Source organism: Periophthalmus magnuspinnatus, chromosome 10 (genome assembly GCF_009829125.3).
Source record: "Periophthalmus magnuspinnatus isolate fPerMag1 chromosome 10, fPerMag1.2.pri, whole genome shotgun sequence".
NCBI lineage: Eukaryota > Metazoa > Chordata > Actinopteri > Gobiiformes > Gobiidae > Periophthalmus > Periophthalmus magnuspinnatus.
Window position 1 is genome coordinate 34,454,794 of NC_047135.1, and position 20,070 is coordinate 34,474,863.

At 41.4% G+C, this 20,070-nt stretch overlaps 1 protein-coding gene across 2 annotated transcripts; it reads right to left on the reverse strand.

Moving 5' to 3' along the window:
* Positions 1-649: 649 nt before the first annotated feature.
* Positions 650-13,716, reverse strand: eda (ectodysplasin A). 2 transcript variants are annotated; one of them, XM_055224793.1, is made up of 8 exons: positions 13,236-13,716; positions 5,254-5,353; positions 2,914-2,952; positions 2,363-2,533; positions 2,019-2,056; positions 1,874-1,925; positions 1,565-1,689; positions 650-1,392 (listed from the first exon to the last, which is right to left on the reverse strand). In XM_055224793.1, exons 1-8 carry the CDS (start codon positions 13,605-13,607, stop codon positions 1,132-1,134), a joined length of 1,158 nt encoding a protein of 385 aa, XP_055080768.1. In that variant the 5' UTR covers positions 13,608-13,716; the 3' UTR covers positions 650-1,131. The 2 variants fall into 2 exon arrangements, with proteins under 2 accessions (XP_055080768.1, XP_033829663.2); XM_033973772.2 differs by having other exon boundaries at positions 1,559-1,689.
* Between the last annotated feature and the right edge of the window lie 6,354 nt (positions 13,717-20,070).

A 20,070-nucleotide genomic window follows, 5' to 3' on the forward strand; every position in this document is an offset into this window, starting at 1 on the left:
ATTCATTTAGATCATTTCACAACCCGACTGTACTGAAGTTAGTACGTCTAGTTCCTCGTCTGCAGCTGTTCCCTCAATTAAGACGTATCTTCGCAGACCCGTTTTTGGAGCTGAACTTCAAATCCTTAGAGAAAACAAAGCAATTAGTAGAAATATTTTTGCAGTGCTATCCAAATACTCACTAATGACATGAATCTCAGTAGTACTATATCCAAGATGACTCCATCTCAGGCAATCAGTGACATGCCCCCCTTAAAGCAGAAGGTTCAAATGGAAAGGACTAAGAGGTTGAGCTGTGCTGTGTGCCGGGAAGGTGTCCACAGAAACAAGTCAATTTACCGAACATGAAATACTTTAATCCATCAAATCAATTTACAAAAGTATATTCCATTTTATATACAATATGTACAAAGATGTATAAACAATAATCTTCCCACATGGCTTAATCCGCACGATAAACTAAATAGAATTGTAACAAACATATCACTAATCTGCAGGATGCTTCTAGTGCAAATCTGTGCAAAATAATAGTGCTGTTGCTTTGTTCATTTTCAATCGCTATTCTCTTCAGTCTGATTTAAATTACTGATTGGCTAATAAAATGTTTTACCCCACAAAGGCATGAACATCTGAATGTGTTTATCTCTTATCACCAAACGTGATCCAGTCATACCCAGTGAATGTCCACGTGCACACAACAGGTAAAAATAATTTGGATGTTTTTGGAGAAATCGTCCAACAGCACAGAAGTAAATAATCATAGTCAGCACAGTGTCTTTCCTTGTTATGAAGAAATGCTGTTTTGACAGAAATAGTGACTATAAATAGAAACAGTTGCTTGATGACTAAGGAGACATGTGGCTCATCAAAGCCTCTCCTCACACTTGATAGATGTCAAGGGAGACATAACAATCTGTCATGTCCTTTTAAATAGATGGTTTTGAAACAAAGCTCAAGTCACCCAAAAGCCTTTTCCACTTTATTAACTCCACAGATTTAAATAATCCTAATTATAGAGTCACATGGGACAAGACTTGAGCTGATGTCGCTTATCAACAGTTGGGATCAATTCATCAACACCATGATGAAGTCTGAGGGAAAGATTAGTTTGCAGTCTTTGGTGTGTAGTTTTCAGTTCTGTCCAGAAGATGGCGCTTCGCCCAGTCTGACACTTCCCAAGAATGTTGTGTGGTTGGTCATACTGATAAGTGTGTCCTCATAGACAATACGTATGGATATTCTCTGACCAGCGCGCAGCAGGCTAACTCCGGCCGTGTAGCAGGTGTTGAACTTGCGCTGGCCTGTTTCGATGCTGCAGGTGCAGCGTAGAAAAGGGTTGGAGTCCACCATCACCTCGTAGCTGGCGATATCAGTGAAATTGAGGTAGTACACCTGAAGGAACAATTAGAAATCACAATCACAGGCCGTCTAAAGCCTCCAGTAGGACAGGTGTCCTATATTTGACAGTTATAAACATGCATCAGCAGCAAAACTTCTGCTTAGACTAATTTAGCTTTGAACTATAGATGTAAAGAGTTACGTCAAAGACCGTACTCACTTCTACCTGACTATAAATGAAGTAGACCCCGTCCAGCAGCACCTCCAGCTCTCCAGAGCGAGAGTGCATTTTGAACACGCGGTGATGAATGGACACCATCTTCCAGTTTCTGAGGATGCCTTCAGAGAGATCTAAATATTTAACAACAGAAGACAGATACAGGCCACGTAAATGTCTCAGGAGTGTTAAACTACACGTATAATGCACATGTAAGCCTTGAGCAGCACTGTTACTATTAAGCTGCACCCACAGCTACATTTTAAATCATTTCATTCGTTTTCTGTCATTTCAACAATTAACATCCATGAGACTCACCTTCTCTCACTTGAATTGTTGTTTCCTGCCCTTGCAAATGAACCACTGCAGGCTGCAAGAAACAACACCAAAGTAATTAAGACTAGCAGCATAAGGCACGATGTGAATGTTGAAAATATAATTATAAACGGTTGAACGGCTGTACCTGGAACTCTTTTGTTTTGGACCTGGAATCTGGAATCCCTGTAAAAATAAAGACATACTTTATCACAGCTGAAATGACATGACTTAAACAAAACAAACACTGAAATAGTTGGACCATAGATCACTGCGATCCCACACAGTGTTTGACATCTGCATCACAAGTCTCTCTGGTAAAGCAATGAGTTCATTGATTTTGACTTGAGAGCCCCTCTAGTGTGGGAATGTGTCTCCATGCACTGTAATCTAAGAACTCATCTCGGAGCTCGTGGGTGTTGAACTTCTCTGGCTTGTGAAGAGTTTTGTCTCGATGCACTGATGGTGTCATTTCTATTTTAACACACAAACCTGCTGGGCCTTGTGCGCCCGGAGGTCCCTGTGGTCCTGGAGGCCCAGGAGGTCCCGCTGGCCCCATCACGTTACTTCCTGGAAACCCAGGGATCCCAGGGATGCCCGGGGGCCCCTGAGGGCCAGGGGGGCCGGGAGGACCAGGGGGCCCCGGCACAGGCCTCTTTCTCCCTGTACAGATGAATCAACATGTTAATATGTGAACAGTGATACATATAAACATGTATGAAGTGATAGAGGCGTAAATACAACTGGGCCGGTCATAATCAAAGTGGTGAGAGAATAATGAAAGTCTTTGAGACTGGACAGAGCTAAAAAATCTGCTTCTTCATAGAGTTCACACATCACTGTGATAGGTTAACTCCACAGAGCAGGACTGGGGCTGGGGCCAATAGAGAGTTTGAAAAAGTACACTGCATAAAGCAGAAACATCTCGATCATAATGTGCTACATCACAAGTTGTAATTTTTATGAAAATCTGCTGTGATTTGGCCTGAGTGCTGCTGCCAGGCGGCATCAGACACAACAGACTTTCAGTAAATATGAATCACCTTTTTTCTTTTCTCTTCGCTTTTCTTTCCCCGTTGACTCTGTAACAAAAATAGTAATAAAACTGTTAACAATGATTATCCCAGAGAACATCTTGAGCACATGCACTGCAGGTATCTGTAAAGGCAAAATAACAGCTTCAGATGCTGCGGGCGCTGCACTGCACTGAAGGTATGTCAGTCTGTGGTATCTTCTAGTGTAGTAATTTGTAAGTGCGGTTTCACCTCCTCTGTATGAACAAGTGCCTTAAGCATTCACAGGCAGTGGAACTGGAGAAGATCATTAGAGAGATACTTTACCCTGCCAAAATCCTTTTCTTTGAATTAAGCCCAGATGGAGAATGCAGATGAAAGTGTGTATACATGTGTGTGTGTGTATCTTCTTACAGACGCACATACCCGTGTGTGATCGCGCACACAGACTTTATATGGGCAGCTATGTCCATGTATGACACACAAACACCACGGCTCCGCAGCTCCAGCCGTCTCACTGCTCTTGTGTTCGCCGTGCCATTACAACTACAAAGGCCATTTAACCTAAAAACCTCACAGTTTGAGTCCCCCGTAACATATGGCCAGTGTTTCTCCCCTGGCTAAATGACTGGATGCATCCGTAAAGATTTGTCTTAATGAGCAGCCTATCTCCAATCTGGTGCCCGTTAGGAGCACTACAAACTGACACACACACACACACACACGCACAAACGCACACAAGGCTGAGATTACAAAAGCCTTTGTCTGTAGCTCAGAGCAGAGGAGAGACCTGGGAATGATTAGTGTTTAGAGGCTCGGGACTTTACTGATTTATGTAGAAAGTCTCAAAGGTGAGTTTTTTCTTCTAATTTAAACACAATCACTACAAACCCCCCCTCCCCAGTATTCAGTGTCACGCCACAGACTGTGGAATGCCTTGTGATCATGCTGCACTTGCTGCACTCAGACATCAACTTCAAAGGCATACTTTTTATTTGCATAGCTCGCATTCTAAACAAAAACTACAAAAGCTAATTCAGACATTGAGCAGATGCTTTTGTCTAAAAAAAATTGATTATGATGAACCGGTCGGCCTGTCACGATCATCTCTATATCCTCTTCTCCTTCAGTCTATAAAACCTGGAACAATATTTTTTGCTGGTCAGTATTTTTTTTTTCACTATATGATCAGATTTAAGCCGTAAAAGTTTGGATTAATAAGTTGTACGCCTCATTACAGACGCAAACAAACGACGAAAGTGTTTCATTCTGCTGTTTATTTATTGCAGCTCGTGATTTTTAACAATGTTGTAGGTTTAGAATAGTTTTGTGGTTTAAATCTGCTCTTGTGTTTTTGTGTCAGTGGCGTAAATTGGCTTCAATATTATCGCTTATTTGGCCTACGAATCTGGACAGTTAATGAACGTCATCGAGTCACATGACGGGCTTTCCCAGCAGTTTAAAGTCTGTGATGGCGGCGAAGGCAGTGTAGTTTTGACTGAGTACGTTGGAGTAGTCGAGGATTCGGGGGCCCGCTCTTGTTATGACATGGGCTTGTTTGTCTGCTTCAAATTGGTGAAACCCTCCAAAACAGTTTGTCCCTGTTTGCAATCCAACCGATAATCATTTCTATCCGGTTTAATCTCGTTCTCTGTAAACTTGACAACAACAGTGTGGTTTAGGTGCTTTGCGTTTGTCGAGAACGAGTAACGTCGTAGGAGTAAATGGATAAAACTGCGACAACTGTTTTCAAAGTATAACGTATCCAAGAACTTCTGTTAACACGGCCCTTAAATCTCCTTCAAATCAACAAGAGCTTTGGAAACATTGTTCAAGGAAAGACACGCTATTGGCACGGACACGCGGAACACTGGGATGCAGGTGCTCTTAAATAAAAGTGTGAAAATCCAAAGACTGGTTTTGTTAGAGGAGAAGTGGTACGTGTGGATTAGGATCTTATAAGTAAAAGGAGAGAGTTACTAAAAAGTATCACAAGGAAAAAAGTGCCTGTAAAAAAGTAAAACTGCTGTTAAATGTTGTGATTTTGATAAAACAAAAAGCAGATTTTGTTCAACAGTAACAGTACAAATCAGTTTCTTAGTTTTTCTTGTGAATTTTGTGTATTTATTTTCATTTTGCCGAAAGCCAAAGCTTGAACTGGAAAACTTTAGTCAGGATGTTTCCACGAACATGGTAAAAATAACCCCTCAAATCTTATGAAAAGTACTTTTTACTGTTCAGTCCTGTTCAAAAATGTAGTGAAGTAGAAAGTACAGATACTGCTCTCTAATGTAGTGAAGTAAAAGTAGAAAGTATCCACTGTAAAATGTACGCAAGTAAAGTACAACTACATAAAATTTGCCAACGTACCTGAGTCTAACTGCTTTCCCGGACTTCTTTTTGTCCGCTGTGTTATTTCTCTGTGGTCACCTTTTTCAAGGAAGTCACCATTTCGATGCCGCAACTTTCTCTGTAAAACAAGGAGCAAAATAATGGGCATTAAATAAGACGTTTGTAAAATACACAGCCATATTACTGAAAGGTGAAGTGAAACGTTAATAATTTGACTACCATCTTCACAAAGGTCAACGAGATGCTGCTGGAGATTGGCAGTTTTGTTTCGTTTGTTTTCTAAATCAACAAATTGTGGACTTATCTCCTTGACTTTTCCACCCAACTTTCATCTAGGGTCTCAGTGCAGCTTGTTTGGAGCAGAGGAAAACCACAAAGCAGCACCTATCTCCAAATCTCGAGCCTGGATCTAGGTCAGAAGAACCTGGACCTGAACCTGACCCGTTCTGATCTGACACGAGCGATATCCGACCGTCGCAAGAGACAAAACCACAGTATGCACCGGAACAACGCCAGGATCATCTGCGCCGAAAGCAATAAATAACACAATTGGATCAGCGAGGTCTGCAAACGAGGTCCAAGGAGCATAAACCGTGATGAGGGGAGCGTACACCTTATCGCACACATGGGATGGAGTCCTATAGAAGGCGTCAGACAGTAGGGGGCGTCAGCTTCTCCTACTGTCTGGCAAAACAAAGTAAAGCAGCGTAGAAGACACAACACTATTACACCATCACGCGACGCTTCAGGAAGTACCCGAAACATGTAAAGCAGTAAACGAATCGCTAATTTTACGTGCGGAATTGCGTTAGAACACATTTTGACAGTAACCTGATCTGTGTTCACAAACAACAGCAGTTATAATCCACCTGAACAACTTATTATAACAGTTTTAAGCTGTAATAAATATAAAATGTTCATTGAACCATTAGGCATCGCGTTTAAACCGAGGCAACAAGGGGCCTTTAACTTTAACGGGAAGTGAGACGCTGTCCGCCAGTAAAACATGTCATTGCCAAGTCATTGTGTGCCCCACTGAACTGTAACCTATCCTGTAACATAAGTCACTTTTGTCTCCGCACTCTGAGACCGCTCTAAAATTCACCTTTGCGCACAAAAGGATCAGGGGAGTTGCGGTTAATCTGAGATCGATTCCCAGTCGCACATCGGTTCTTGGTTCCAGTCCAAATCGGGGGATAGAAGTCATAGGATGCAGGAAAAACAAACAAAACAAAAAAAATACAAAGGGAAGGATTTAGGCGATGCTGGTCTGACCTCATGTAGGAAAACAGGAAAGACTTCAGTCAAGTGGTGGGAGGTAGGGTTAGGGCGAGTGAGTGGCAGAACAAACCACAGAACTGCTAAAGTAACTGGTTCTGTTGGCCTAAAGTCACATAAACTCTGTGAGACAAGCTGCCCGAACAAGACCTGTCCAAAACCCGCATAGTCAAACATTTAACAAAGAAATAAATGCTGCTACGCGACGCTGGTATCTGTTGATATCGGGTATCGTCAGATCCTTAAAGCTAAAGTATTGGAGCTGAGAACAAAAAGCTGAGGAAAAGAACCACATCGCATATTTGGCTTTCCAAGAACCACCATTAATAAACAATAACGAGAACTGTTAAACCAGAACTAACATGGGACGAAAAAGAAACAACAGGAAAAAAAGCAACAGGCCTTGACCCCAAAACGTCACATTGTGGTGCTATTAAAATAATAAAAAAACTGGTAGCTCCGAAGAAATGCAGTGCTGATCTGTTCGTTTTTCCTGCTGTTCTGTCTTTGGACGCAGCAGGCACTTTGGAACTTTTTATCAGATGTGCATGTTTCTACCTACCAGTACAAAAAAGAAACAAAAGCGTTACACCAGGACAAGTAAAAGTGGGCGAACCCAAGATTAAACCATAACAAACATAACATAAAACTGCAGTTGAATCAAAAACCCCATTGGAAGCGAACCAGCGAACCACAGTCCAACGAACCCTGTCAGATCGAAATCAAGCATCACATTATACAACGAACGAAATCCAAAATGCAACGCCAGCACTTGATTACAAACGCTGGAGTATCCCCAGAATATGATTTGACAAAGAAACTCAGCACTTAACATTACAGGACCACCCAAACCCTTTGTGTCATGCTCTGCTATATATATGAGAGATCACTTACGGTCACACATTGAACTGTCAGCATAAATAATCCCTCCAAATAGCTGCGGACAAGCCGCCACATGAGCCGTGTGCTGGACATCTGCTCGGAGTTTGGCTAAGTTACAACTGCGACACGTGCGGCACCTTAACATGGATCAAAAGATAATAAAAACGTTGTCATGGTTTAGCTTGTTGCGGCTAGACATATTGCGAACACCCCCGCTAGCCTCTGCACTCGGCCTGGGACGGTACTGAAATTTAGCCAAAATAATTGCGAACGACTGTATCAAGATAATCATTAAAGCTGCTGACAGTTTTAAAGTGTTATGGATATGAATAAGTACGATTTTAATATTGTGAGCAAGTCCCATTTTTGCACAGCTGTATAAAGAAGGACTAAGGGAGTGTGACGTCGAGGCTAGCAGTTATAGCGGCTAATTTGGATCCGAGTTTCAACCGCAAGTGTCATAACAACAAAAGAGCCGATCCGGAGCGAGGCTGTTGAAGGTAACGCCCCTTTCTGCCCGTACTTTTGGTTTAGCAGGGAGCGGACACTTAGCAACGCTGTCAATCAAACCTGTTGCTAACGCCAGCGGGAGCAACTTTGGAGGAAAAAAAGCGCCTGATTTGTCTGTTATTAATGTTCATATCTTGATTTACAGATGCAATAGCGAAATAAAAACCCCAGGATCATGTAGAGGGTTAATACGAACATTTAAGACCAAAATGACGAGTCTGACAGCAGCAGAGACAGAGAAAGGTGACAGTTTTTCAATAGAAAGTGAACTGGAGCCAGAGTCGATGGGGCTGGGACTGCGCACGTGATCACTTCGTATTTGGAACGCGGTGGCTAGCAGGTTAGCTATGTCCATTTATATAAAACAGTTCAGTACAATTTTGCTTTTTCTTTGCACATTCTGGTGATTTAACGTCGATTATCTTTGTTGGCGATTCTCCCGATTATACAAAATGTCCCATGAACGATTACTGTGCACCCTTTTCTTCGCGATAAGGCACAAGATGAGCACTTCTTCTCGTGTAAAGCAAATGAAAATAGCTCAAAAACCCGTCTCCAAAGCGCTGAGTGAACCCGGAGTGTCTCATTGAGTGGTTTTGAGGATAGCCACCGAAAGACAGACATAAAAATTAATGTTTTGATTTTGGCCCTATCTCCGCTCTGATGTGGTGGTCTCCTGCTCTGGTGTGGGATGGGCCGGGAGCCATGTCGGGCAAATTCAAAGTCGTTGAAAAGAGTATATTCTTGACCAGCCGCCAACCAAGTCTGACCTTATTATAAGCATGGGAATTCCAGCCTGATGGAGCAGTGTGCCCCGGGAGCGTTCGAATCAGCACACAGACCTCCAGATGTTCCCGCGAGCAGCGCCGTTCGCTCTTCAAATGGTGTGCAGGTGTCTCCACATCTCCTCTCCAGCTGTTGGCACGCGAGCCGCTTTTACTTCTCAAAGAATTCGGGTGTATGTTCGGACATATGGCATAACACTTTCGTCTGTTGTGACAGCCAAACATGATTCAACAGACGCTCGCTGGCCCGAGATAAAGCCTGTTCGAAACAACAAAAACAAACAAGCTATCTGCTAGGCTACTACCAAAATGGTGCTGAAAAGACGAAATGTTTAACAAATGCGAGATTCATTTCATAAGAATCGACGATGAAAGATGGTTTGCCACTCTTGTTTGCTTCGTTTGACTTCATTACAACATTTACGGCCCTCGTACCCTTCAAAGGCACGCACAGTTACAGTAAATCAGGATGACAATGTGTTGGTATGTACGCCCAGTGCCAACCATTGAGTAAAGCGTTCTTTATCGGCGCAAGGGAGAAACGCTATTAATTAGAGGGCTTTCAACTCTTCAAAGCGTCGGGGGGTGCACTCGGGCAAAGAGAGCACGATTCCCCGTTGTTCTATAAGGATATGACTAAAATTCACTCACTACGGGGATATGTGATTTACTCATCGCGAGACCTTATTAAAGTCGTATTAACACTTGAAGCAAAGTAGTTTCGTTTTCCCAAATGAACTGACTGTATTCTGCGATTATAGTTCACACGTTCTCCAAATGATTTCACGAAAAAGTCTTAACCGTTGAGGTGTAGTAGCCTCGTCCTTGAATGAAACGCTAAAAGGCGACTCAGTGGATGACATCAGGCCATGTGAGTTCAGGAGGTGAAACTGAGGGCTGGTTCCAGATGGTGACTGGGACACAGGAGTTCCCCAGGACTCTCAAATAAGGTCAATAAGATTTAGATGATACACGGTCCCTCCCCAAACACCATCGCCATCTGTTTTAATCCTCAACTTGTAATTTAATAATCCAATATTCAGAAGATCTCCTACTAACACTATGGAATGCAACCCAAAGGATATGTTCCTGTCAGCAGCCAATCACATTTCATATAGTTGGCAGACGTACTTCCCATCCAAAAGTTATGAAAATATTGAACTTTTAATGTTTTTGATCACGGCTCTGATAATAACATTTGTGTCTTCAAAACTATTCAATCAAAGGAAAACCTCTGAGACTTCTTTCCATTGTTGCTTCCCCCTGCCCTATGCGCTCACACCTTTCTCACACTGATCCATTTCTGATGATTCGTCTCTGGCCCGAGCTCCAGTGGATGTGGGTGACAGCCCACCCTGGCTCCGCAGACCGTGCGCTGCTCGGGACTTTTTGTCCCATCAAACTGACTTTTTTAATAGCAGTTAACTAGACTCCAGATGTTTCAGCATCTGTTCTTTGTGTGACTTTGAAGGCATACATCAGAAGGAAAAATTATTTCATATTATAGTTATAAGAAAAATATTAGGCACAGGATCAAAAATATCCATATTATAATAATTACACAGGGACCACGTTTACTGCGTTTCACTGCCCGCGTCAGGTGAACAAAGGCTCGCCACTTGCTTAAGCCCGCATCACTCTTGTACCTTAAACTTGAAGAAAGGCACACCACAGTGGGGCGCTTTTACTCTTGGGAACGGTGCAGATCTGCTGCACAGCTGGGATTTACTGCCTTGCTCAAGGGCATAACAACAGGGATTGTTGAAGGGAAGCCTGTTTGTTCACTTCCTTGGCCCAAGTCATAAATGACCAAATAATTTGCTCTCATTACTAAGGAACCAGAAGGATCTAAGCCTTAGTGTGAGATGTTAAGTGCTTCACATAATGAATCACTTTCTACTTACAAGATCTTACCAAAATGTTTATTTCTCCCTATTTTTACTATCATGGAACATCTTGAAGACACATTCTACTGTGTGTGTGTTGGTCTGAAAGCCTACATGCGTTTTGGAAGCTATTTTGGCGTACATGTGATTGCCGTGCATGCGTTTGGCGTGTGTGTTTGGCGTGCATTTTCCGTGTGTGAAGACAATTGCTGCTCTTTCTTTTCATCTGAGGAGCAAAGTTGATGAAAACTTCCCAGTCCTTTCTGACAGATATTTGACATTCTCAAACTGTGTTTTATTTGCTGTGCCTTAGTTAGCCTGCACTTCATCTTTGTAAATCCCTTTGGACAGAAGAACATGAGAGTTTCCACTCCGTTCCAGAAGACTTCGTTTCACTGTTTCATTTCTCTGCGTATCAGGTGTCTGTCAGAAGAGGAATTCTCTGAGACATATTCATTTGGAAAACACTGTTCGGGGGAAATGAAATGACTTGTTCTAATAATTCAGCATCAAAGAGTTACAAGTGGAATATATATGTCTGCAAGGAAGGGCATCTGGTATAAATATCTATGCCAAAATAATTTTCATATCACTGCACTCTCTGAGACACATGACTTTCTGTAGACAGGAAACATGAGACGCTTGTTTTCATGTTGTTTATACTCAAATGAGACCACGTCAAAATGTCAGAACTATAGTCCAAGGCATTTTAGCAGCTTAACTTTGACTTCACGTCCCGACCGAGCTAATGCCATCCACATTATAGCATAGGCACACAATATGACAAGTCGATTTAGCGTCGACAATGCCTAAAAACACACAGATCTGTTTGACGTGGGTGAAGTCAGTCTTTGCATGAGGCCAGGCTGCACTTGTCTTGTTCAAATACAGCAAAACCACAACTGAGTCTGCACAAAATATCTGACGCTGATCTGCTCTGATACAATGGCTCATGTCAGTTGTGTATGGGATCCCTGTTTACGCCCCTTGCTTCGCGGGTTTTCGTGGTGGCAATTTTAAATGCTCATTTCCTATTCTGTTACGCGGTTGTATACCTGGCCTTCACTTCAGATTTCAGAGTTGCCGTGGTGATGTCTTTGATGAGGACGTGAGTAAAATCCAATAAACAACAGCCAAACCTGCGAGACCGTCTCTTCAAAGAACACATCTTCCAAAAGTTAACAAGTGCGCCTGATGCATCCAAATGCCACATGCTCCTGTTTCTCCAACTATGTAAACTGTGGGATGTGTAATCAGAGTTGTTTAATGCAGACATCTGGCGAGGACAGCATCACAGAGTTGTTAAATATTTACAGCTGCAGCCACGGTCTTTCACCTCATGAAGCGTCACCATCTGGGTTCAATACCAGGGCCATCCAGCTCCACTTTAGCTTAGGGAAACCACAGTATCCAAGATGGCAGAAAGCATGTTGTAGGCTCAAAGTGAATCGTTTCGCGCTTTAGGAAAAGGTAAGACGTTAAACTGTAAAGAGAGGGTTTTGTTAAAACATAATAATTCATTCATTTAAGGTTATGGAGTGTAGGATAGAGGAGTGTTATTTCCATCCACAGGTGATGATTTCTATTTGAGCGAAAGTTGAAATCCACTCGTGTTCATCTTGAGGAAATTACTGCGCTTTGGGTGGAGTGAGCGAGGGTCTAATTGCCAAAAACAGACGACACAATGAGCGTTCAATGAGCCGACTGCCTGAGAAGAAAACACATGTGAGGTGAAAGCTGGCCCCGCTCCAAGTACCAAGTGCCCCATCGAAGTCCTGATGAATTTACATCTGCCCTTGGGCTTTGCACCTGCTAGTCATCCAGTGTCCACCTGCTGCACGCGCTCTCTGACCCGAGTGCGAGTCCAGCTGGGTTAAGTGCCTAAAGACTGTCTGCGCCGCCCACCGTGTCTTTAGCCTGTTTCAAAGATGCTCTGGGAACAACAAAGATTGACTTAATTCTACCAGGAAATCCCCCCCACCTGTTGAGTGACCACCTGGCCCTGCTTTTGGTTGTATTACACAGACGTTTAATACAACTGCCTCCTTCTCCTTTGTAAAGAATGTCCCACTTTTTCATTTTTGCCACGTGATTTGTATAAAACATCAGATTTGCATAGAAAACATGATCATTCCTTTCCTCCAGACTCTTTGGATGTACCAGCCGCGTCGCCTATTTCTGTCTAAAACTGAAAATAACACGGGATTATTGCAGTTTTTATCAACAAGCTCACATTTCCCCAGTCTGCCCCCTCCATGTCCCACCGCATTTGGTAACTTGCCCTTCTTTTTTGTTCAGTCTGAGGCGCTCACATGTGTTTTTACGCGCTCATACGCCTCTCGTGCCAACCCAAAAGTGCCAGCAGACAGACTTTGAATCTTTTAACAAATTGGCAGAAACGTGCTGCGTAAAAAGGAGTGGTCATTCAAACTGACAGATGTGTGGTAAGAATAGTTGCCCCGGGGAACATGCCATAACAGCGCGCGCACAGAACCTGACACCGCTGCAGATGGGGACGGGACAGGACGGGACGGGGTAACGGGAGGTCTCATCAGGAGTGAACACAAGAGTTTACCCTCCCCCTGAGGAATGGGAACAATGCGCGTTTGGAAAGGTCGCTGCGGTTTTTTTTTGTTTTTTGGAGATTTGGCACAGTTACCTGCTCCTGACGCACGAGCCCGGTGTCCAGTGGCGGGTGCACGAGCGCAAACTCCTCCGCGGGGTCACGCAGGTCAGTCTCCTCCTCAGCTGTCAACATGGAGTCCCTCTTCTGATGAACTATTTCCCTTTTGACTTCAGACCGCAAGTCCAAGTAGCAGACGAGAGTGACAGCGTGCAGAGACAGCGACAGCAGAAATAATCCCAGGAAGACGACACTGCTGCTGCTCCTACTACTACTACTACTACTACTACTACTACTACTACTACTGGTACTACTACTGGTACTGCTACTGCACTTCTTGTTACACGTGCATGGGTCCGCGCTGGTGGGCATCACTTTTCCCGGGAAATCCTCTCCATAACACGCCATTATCGGACAGAGCCACAGCCCAAGGTGCTTTTTATCTCGACATACTCGGGTTTGTTTGTCTCCGGGCTCCTGCAGCTGCAGTCATTGACGCACAAAGTCATGGGTGCAGCAGGCAGCGTGTTGGAGCAAACTTGTGCGAGTATCTGTAGTAACAGCGCAGGCACGCCCCCTGCACCTCTGATTGGTCAGGGACAATTACGAGCTATTAATGCTGGCTCCAGGATGGGACCGGGGATGCGCAAAGGTGTGGGGAATGAGCAGCATCTACTGGAGACAGCGCGTAAATGCACCCCTGGCTCTCAAATAGGAAGCAGGTACAAGAACGTGCTGAAAGATGAATCAATTTCTCATCTCTTTGGCACAGAAAAATATATCACAAGCCTCTACGATACACATCAGCGCGGAGGTTTGTATTAATTGTCCAATAAATAGGCAAATGGAACAACTAGTGGAGCATAAATGCACAAAAGAAAAAAGAGCCTTTCACACAGATTTTGTCCAGAAATCCAGTCCAAATCTGAATTACAAGTGTTGAAACAGTCGTGGGCCACCATGAGTGTGACACTGTTTAAACCAGCACTAATATGATAAATGTTGTACTTTCTGTTTTGTCATATGAATTGAAGGAGTGATGCGTGAGTAGTTACTGTTGTTTACGCATGTGTTTAGGCTTTAGAAAATGCTATTTTTCTTCTGTATTCTTTGTTTGGCACTGAACGTGGGTGGCATTTTGAGAGGTGGTAAATATTGGCATGACCGGATCAAAGCGCGGGACATTATATTTTTATAAACGGAAAGCACCTTATGGTTGTATTTCATTACACTTGGACTGCGCCCGAATGATAACAAACTTGGAAGAAATGTCATTGTGAGGTCAGTGCAGCTCTGTGTACAACACCATCACAAAACCAAAACACTTGTCACCGGGCCAGAGTTTAGACACTTTTCCACAGAGCAGTTGGGAACAATACTTTACAAATGAAATTAAATGTGACTTTTTCACTTCAGTTTGCTTCTTTGTGCAGACACTTTGATCTCCAGAGCGAGGAAACCGAAAGAGGGGATGGATCGGGCCGCCCTTGGATCCTCGATGATGAAACCCCGACGCTGAGTGAGGCTGAGACTCGCCACTTGATGGATCACCGGCGAAGATTAGTTTTCAGGCAAGTGCCACAAAACATCTATCTTTGTTTCTTTGAGACAAAACGTGACATTTGTGCTCGCCTGACCTTCACAAAGGTACATTCTTTCATGATTCCGACAGACAGACAGTGAGTAACTGATGCTGCGGCAGTGAGAAGAATAATTGAGAGGAATGACTCTTGGAGATGAGGAAATACTCTGGGTCTGAAGTTGATTATGAGAAAAATGCATGTGTCTATTCCTGTAGTGATGTATTTTCTCCCCTCGCCTCAGCCCGAGCCTTTGTGGAGAGCACGTTATCCTCTGCAGAAAAAGTGCTTCATGTCGCCTGCCACTGAAGGGCAGCATTGCCAAGCCCTTAATCAATAGAAGCCTATACCGGCATTGAACTTTTATATTTCTCATTTTATAGTTAGGACTATTTTTTCTCTTTCTGTTTGTATCTACACGGCTCCTCTGTGGGTTTCAGATTTCAGGCTTAGTTGCCTCCCTCTTTTGTGAGGGCAGTCAATCCTCCATTGTTAAAGTATAGTGAAGTTGTGGAGAGAAAGACATTCAAAATAACCCTCACTGGGCTTGTGACTGAGCGCTCAGTCTAAGCATATTTGTCACACTTTTCATCTGAGCAGCAATGACTCTGAGAAGAAGCTATAAATAAATAGTGCAGCCTACTGGAACGTTTGTACATACTGGTTATGGCTCCGTCACTGATCAGACTTTAGGCAAGATCAAGATTCAGTCATTTCTAATTGTCTGCGATGTCCTTCAGTTCAAGTTTATTTCTGCAGCATTTTTAAAACGACTTGAGCTGAACAAAGCGACTCACAAGTCAACACAAAACTAATAAACAGATAAAACGATAGAGAGGAACGCATAAGAATATCTACAGGTTTACAGCCAGTCCTCAGTAAAATCATGTGATTTTGAGACAAATTTATTTTTGTTAAATGGCACCAACTTAAAGTCTTGTTTATGTTCATGAAATCAGTATTGGATTTTTGGATTTTAATTTTTCAGAAGCAAAAATTACTAGGCTGAATTCTATAGTAAAAAATAAATAAATAAATAATAAAAAATAAAAATAAAAAAATTAATCTAAAAATAAATACATAAAAAGTAATAAAAATTAAAAATAAAAATAAATAAATAAATTAAATAAATAAAAAAAATAAAAATAAAAAAATAAGTGATGATAAAAATAAAAAATGAATAAATAATCATAAAAAATAAATAAATAAAGAATAATAAATCAATAAAAATAAAAAAACCCTTCTATTTATATAGCACTTTTCAAGACACCCAAAATATTGTATTACCAGGTCTGTTGCAATAAAAAAAATGTTGACGTGCGATATAAGTAAATATAGAAATAAACAATAATATTGGAACCAAACCATAGAACAGAACAAAAACATATTCTATTCTAAATGTGCTACAGTGTTAAATATCATTGAGCTGCTATAAATAAACAGCAGAATGCAACAGTTATGTAATTAGTTCTTAATTTTAATTCAAATTTCAACCTTCTACAGCTCAAATGTTGTCATTTATAAAAACAAACACTAAACATTGACCTCCACAGATGATTGCTCCATCTGTCATGTGTTGAGCGATACGTCGATATGAGGCTCAACACAGAAGTTCATTTTTCCGTTCATTTTTCTCATAGACTTTATCAAAAAAAATAACATTAAAAGTTTGAAAGCTCTGGGTTAATCAGCTCGGTGGAAACTAATGACCACAAGCTGCTCCTTTAACCTTATAAATCGCAAAATTATTAAAGTATTTTGCAGAATCTTGTGTTTTAAATGTGTTTTTGGACCTAAAACGTGCTGGCTACATGCTAACTACTATAGATATTAGCATGGTTAGCCTCCGCCATGTTTCTGAACTCTTATTATTTGAATTTTTAGAAAAATCTGTGGGAAAAATGAACAAAAGTGGGCGGGACTGTGGCTCTCCATGGTAATTATTTTGACTAATTATTAGGTCTACGCTCGCTCTTTTTGTGTTCCTTGTCATTTACGCTTCACCCCTAGACCCCGACCACAACAACACGCTACAACACACTTTTAACCCTGACGTAAACGGAAACGTGATGTTTATTTGGCATCTAAAAATCCCGCATAATGCACATAACCATATAACATCCCCTGGGCTTCGATACTGCTTCCATAAATGGTGTGCCACTCCATCCTCTCTGAGCTTATAACAAGATTTACTGGCTTTGGTTGCCAGATGAGAGATTTTTGCAGGAGGAATAGCGCTCGTGTATTTTAGCAGACAGAGTGAAGTTGGCTGGTGGTGGGCTGTTGCCTCTGAGACTTACGGTCGGTTACAAGAATCTGGTCCCAGCTCCCAAACTAAATCCCATCTTTGGTCACTCCCACTTTGACGCCTACGACTTGGAAAAACACAAATTTCTTCGTTTAGTTTTTGCCAGAATAGCCGTACATGACTTTAAATTGATTTGGTTATGATTTTAATTTATTAGGGCAAGTCTTATAGGTCATTCCAGTCTGTTATTTCCTTCAAGTAGTCATTGTTTCCGTGCAGCAAATTGCGGAGGTGTAACCCTGGCTAATTGATATGCTGTGGCATTTGATTTACTTCCTATAAATCTTGTGGACTGCCGCTGTAATTTCCCAGAACAATGATTAATCTGCTCCCATTGTGGGCGTCTGTCTTCAAGTCTTTATCAAGATCAGAGCGTGCGAGCGCTGTCCGACTCAGCCCCGTTTCCCCCACACTTTCCACTCTGCTTCCATCCGCGAGGGCGACAGTAGCTGTGTGGGTGGAGTGTTTGTCCTGTGGGCTGAAGGTTGGCAGTTCAAATCCCGCTCTCAGCATAAAAAAACATCATTAGTTGAGCGGTCAGATCATAGACTGTGTATGTAAATGGACGTAGCTAACCTGCTAACTCCAGTTTGCTTTACATTATAAAACTGTGTCCTCTCTCTGTACCTGCTGCTGTCAGAGTCGTCGTTTTGGTCTTAAATGTTCGTATTAACCCACTCTACATCAACCTGGGTACATTTTTTTGTTTTTTTTTAGTTGAATTGTTGGAGGTTTTTTCTTCATTTTTTAATTTTTTTTTTTAATTTTGAGTTTATTTTATTTTTTTTGTTTATTTTCTTCATTTTTTTGAGTTATTTTGAGTTTTTTTTTCTTCATTTTTTAAGTTATTTTGAGTTTATTTATTATTAGTTTAGTTTAGTTTTTTTCTTCTTTTTTAGTTTTTTGAGTTTATTTTCTTAATTTTTTAAGTTATTTTGAGTTTTTGTTGTTTTATTTTATGTTTTGTTATATTGAGTTAATTTTTGAGGTGTTTTTTTTGTCTATTTTTTGGTTTTTGAAAAACTTTGTCCCCTCTCTTTTTTGAGTTGGGTTGTTTATTTTAATTTTATTTTTTTTATTTTATTTTTTTTTTAGTTTATTTATTAATTTTTTTTGTTTATTTTCTTAAGTTTTGGAATCATTTTGATCTTTTTTTTTTTTTGTCTTTTTTAATTTTTTTTGAAAAACTGTGTCCTCTCTCTGTCTCTGCTGCTGTCAGACTCATTCTGGTCTTAAATGTTCGTATTAACCCTCTACATGATCCTGGGGTTTTTATTTCACTTTTGTGTCTGTAAATCAAGATATGAACATTAATAACAGACAAATCAGGCGCCTTCTTTCCCTGACGTCACTCCGGCTAGCGTTAGCAACAGGTTTGATTGACAGCGTTGCTAAGCGCGCGCTCTCTGCTAAACCAGTGACGTGGGTGGGAAGCGGCGTTTCCTTCAACAGCCTCGTTCCTGATTGGCTCTTTGGTTGCTATGACACTTGCAGTCGAAACTCTGCTCCAAATTAGCCGCTATAACTGCTAGCCTCGATGCGCTTCATTTGACTGGAGATCAACATCAACCAATGATGATTCCAGCTCCCACAGATGAACTCTGTCGTTGTGTCCTTCGGCAAGACACTTAACCCACTCGTCCCTAGTGTCTGTGTGCGCTGGTGTATGAATCTGTGAGTGTTTTCTTGATTTAAAGCGTTTCGAGTGACTTGAACGTGGAAAAACTCTATATTTCCCATCTATTTACTAAGTGTTGTTTCTCGTACATGTGCATTGGCTCGGCGTAATTGATTTTTTTGCGTATTCTTTGTTGAAATGCAAAAATTTAGTGGCCTTTTTAACATGCAGAAATGTTGGTAAAGTCTATTTTAGGGACTGAACAATGCAAGCGACATGGACGTCATTAACCTTTGTCTTTCTCACTGTTCTGCATATCAAAAGTTTACTAAATATTGCGGCGCAGATACTGTAACGGGGCCCGTGGAAATAGCAGGAGGAAGGCTGGGATCGAATGCAATTTTCTAAAAAGCTTGTAGTGACATTTTTGTTCTTGTTGCAACTCAAAAACTGAACACATTTTTAATTTGCAGAAAATTATGATACAGTGAAGTTGTGCGGTTCGGCGTGTGCTTCTTGGCTCGCGCTCGTGTCTGTTGCTCTGCAGAGATGTGGTTTTAATAATTGGCTTTTATGAATATCAGAGGGACTGTGGCAACCGCTAACGTAATAACCGCCAATAATGTAATAATCCCATAATGCAATAACTACGGTGAGCCAATAACGCTCTAACATCTTGCCAATAATGTAATAAGTGAGTCGCTTTCAAACTTTTCACATTAAATATCACCAAAGGAAAGATGTAGTTTGAGTGTGACCGGATCTAAACCAGGTCTATAACAAGACTATTGATGGTCTGATCTAATCTAGGGCGAAACCAGGGCTAAAAGAGGACAAAAAGTGGATTAAATTAACTCTAAATTAGGCAAACTCGCTAATCTAGAGCTAAACCAAGTCTAAAAGAGGACAAAAAGTGGATTAAATGAACTCTAAATTAGGCAAACTCACTAATCTAGAGCTAAACCAAGTCTAAAAGAGGACAAAAAGTGGATTAAATGAACTCTAAATTAGGTAAACTCACTAATCTAGAGCTAAACTAGGGCTAAAAGAAGACAAAAAGTGGATTAAATGAACTCTAAATTAGGCAAACTCGCTAATCTAGAGCTAAACCAAGTCTAAAAGAAGACAAAAAGTGGATTAAATGAACTCTAAATTAGGCAAACTCACTAATCTAGAGCTAAACCAAGTCTAAAAGAGGACAAAAAGTGGATTAAATGAACTCTAAATTAGGTAAACTCACTAATCTAGAGCTAAACCAGGGCTAAAAGAAGACAAAAAGTGGATTAAATGAACTCTAAATTAGGCAAACTCGCTAATCTAGAGCTAAACCAAGTCTAAAAGAAGACAAAAAGTGGATTAAATGAA

Bases quoted from the DNA above. Each gene is read 5' to 3' on its own strand.
- eda (XM_033973772.2), bottom strand. From the start codon at position 13,607: ATGGCGTGTTATGGAGAGGATTTCCCGGGAAAAGTGATGCCCACCAGC. The intron at 2,953-5,253 runs GTACGTTGGCAA...TTTTTGTTACAG, and splicing joins GGGAAAGCAGTTAGACTCAG to AGTCAACGGGGAAAGAAAAG. The intron at 2,057-2,362 runs GTTTGTGTGTTA...TTATTTTTACAG, and splicing joins GGGCGCACAAGGCCCAGCAG to GGATTCCAGATTCCAGGTCC.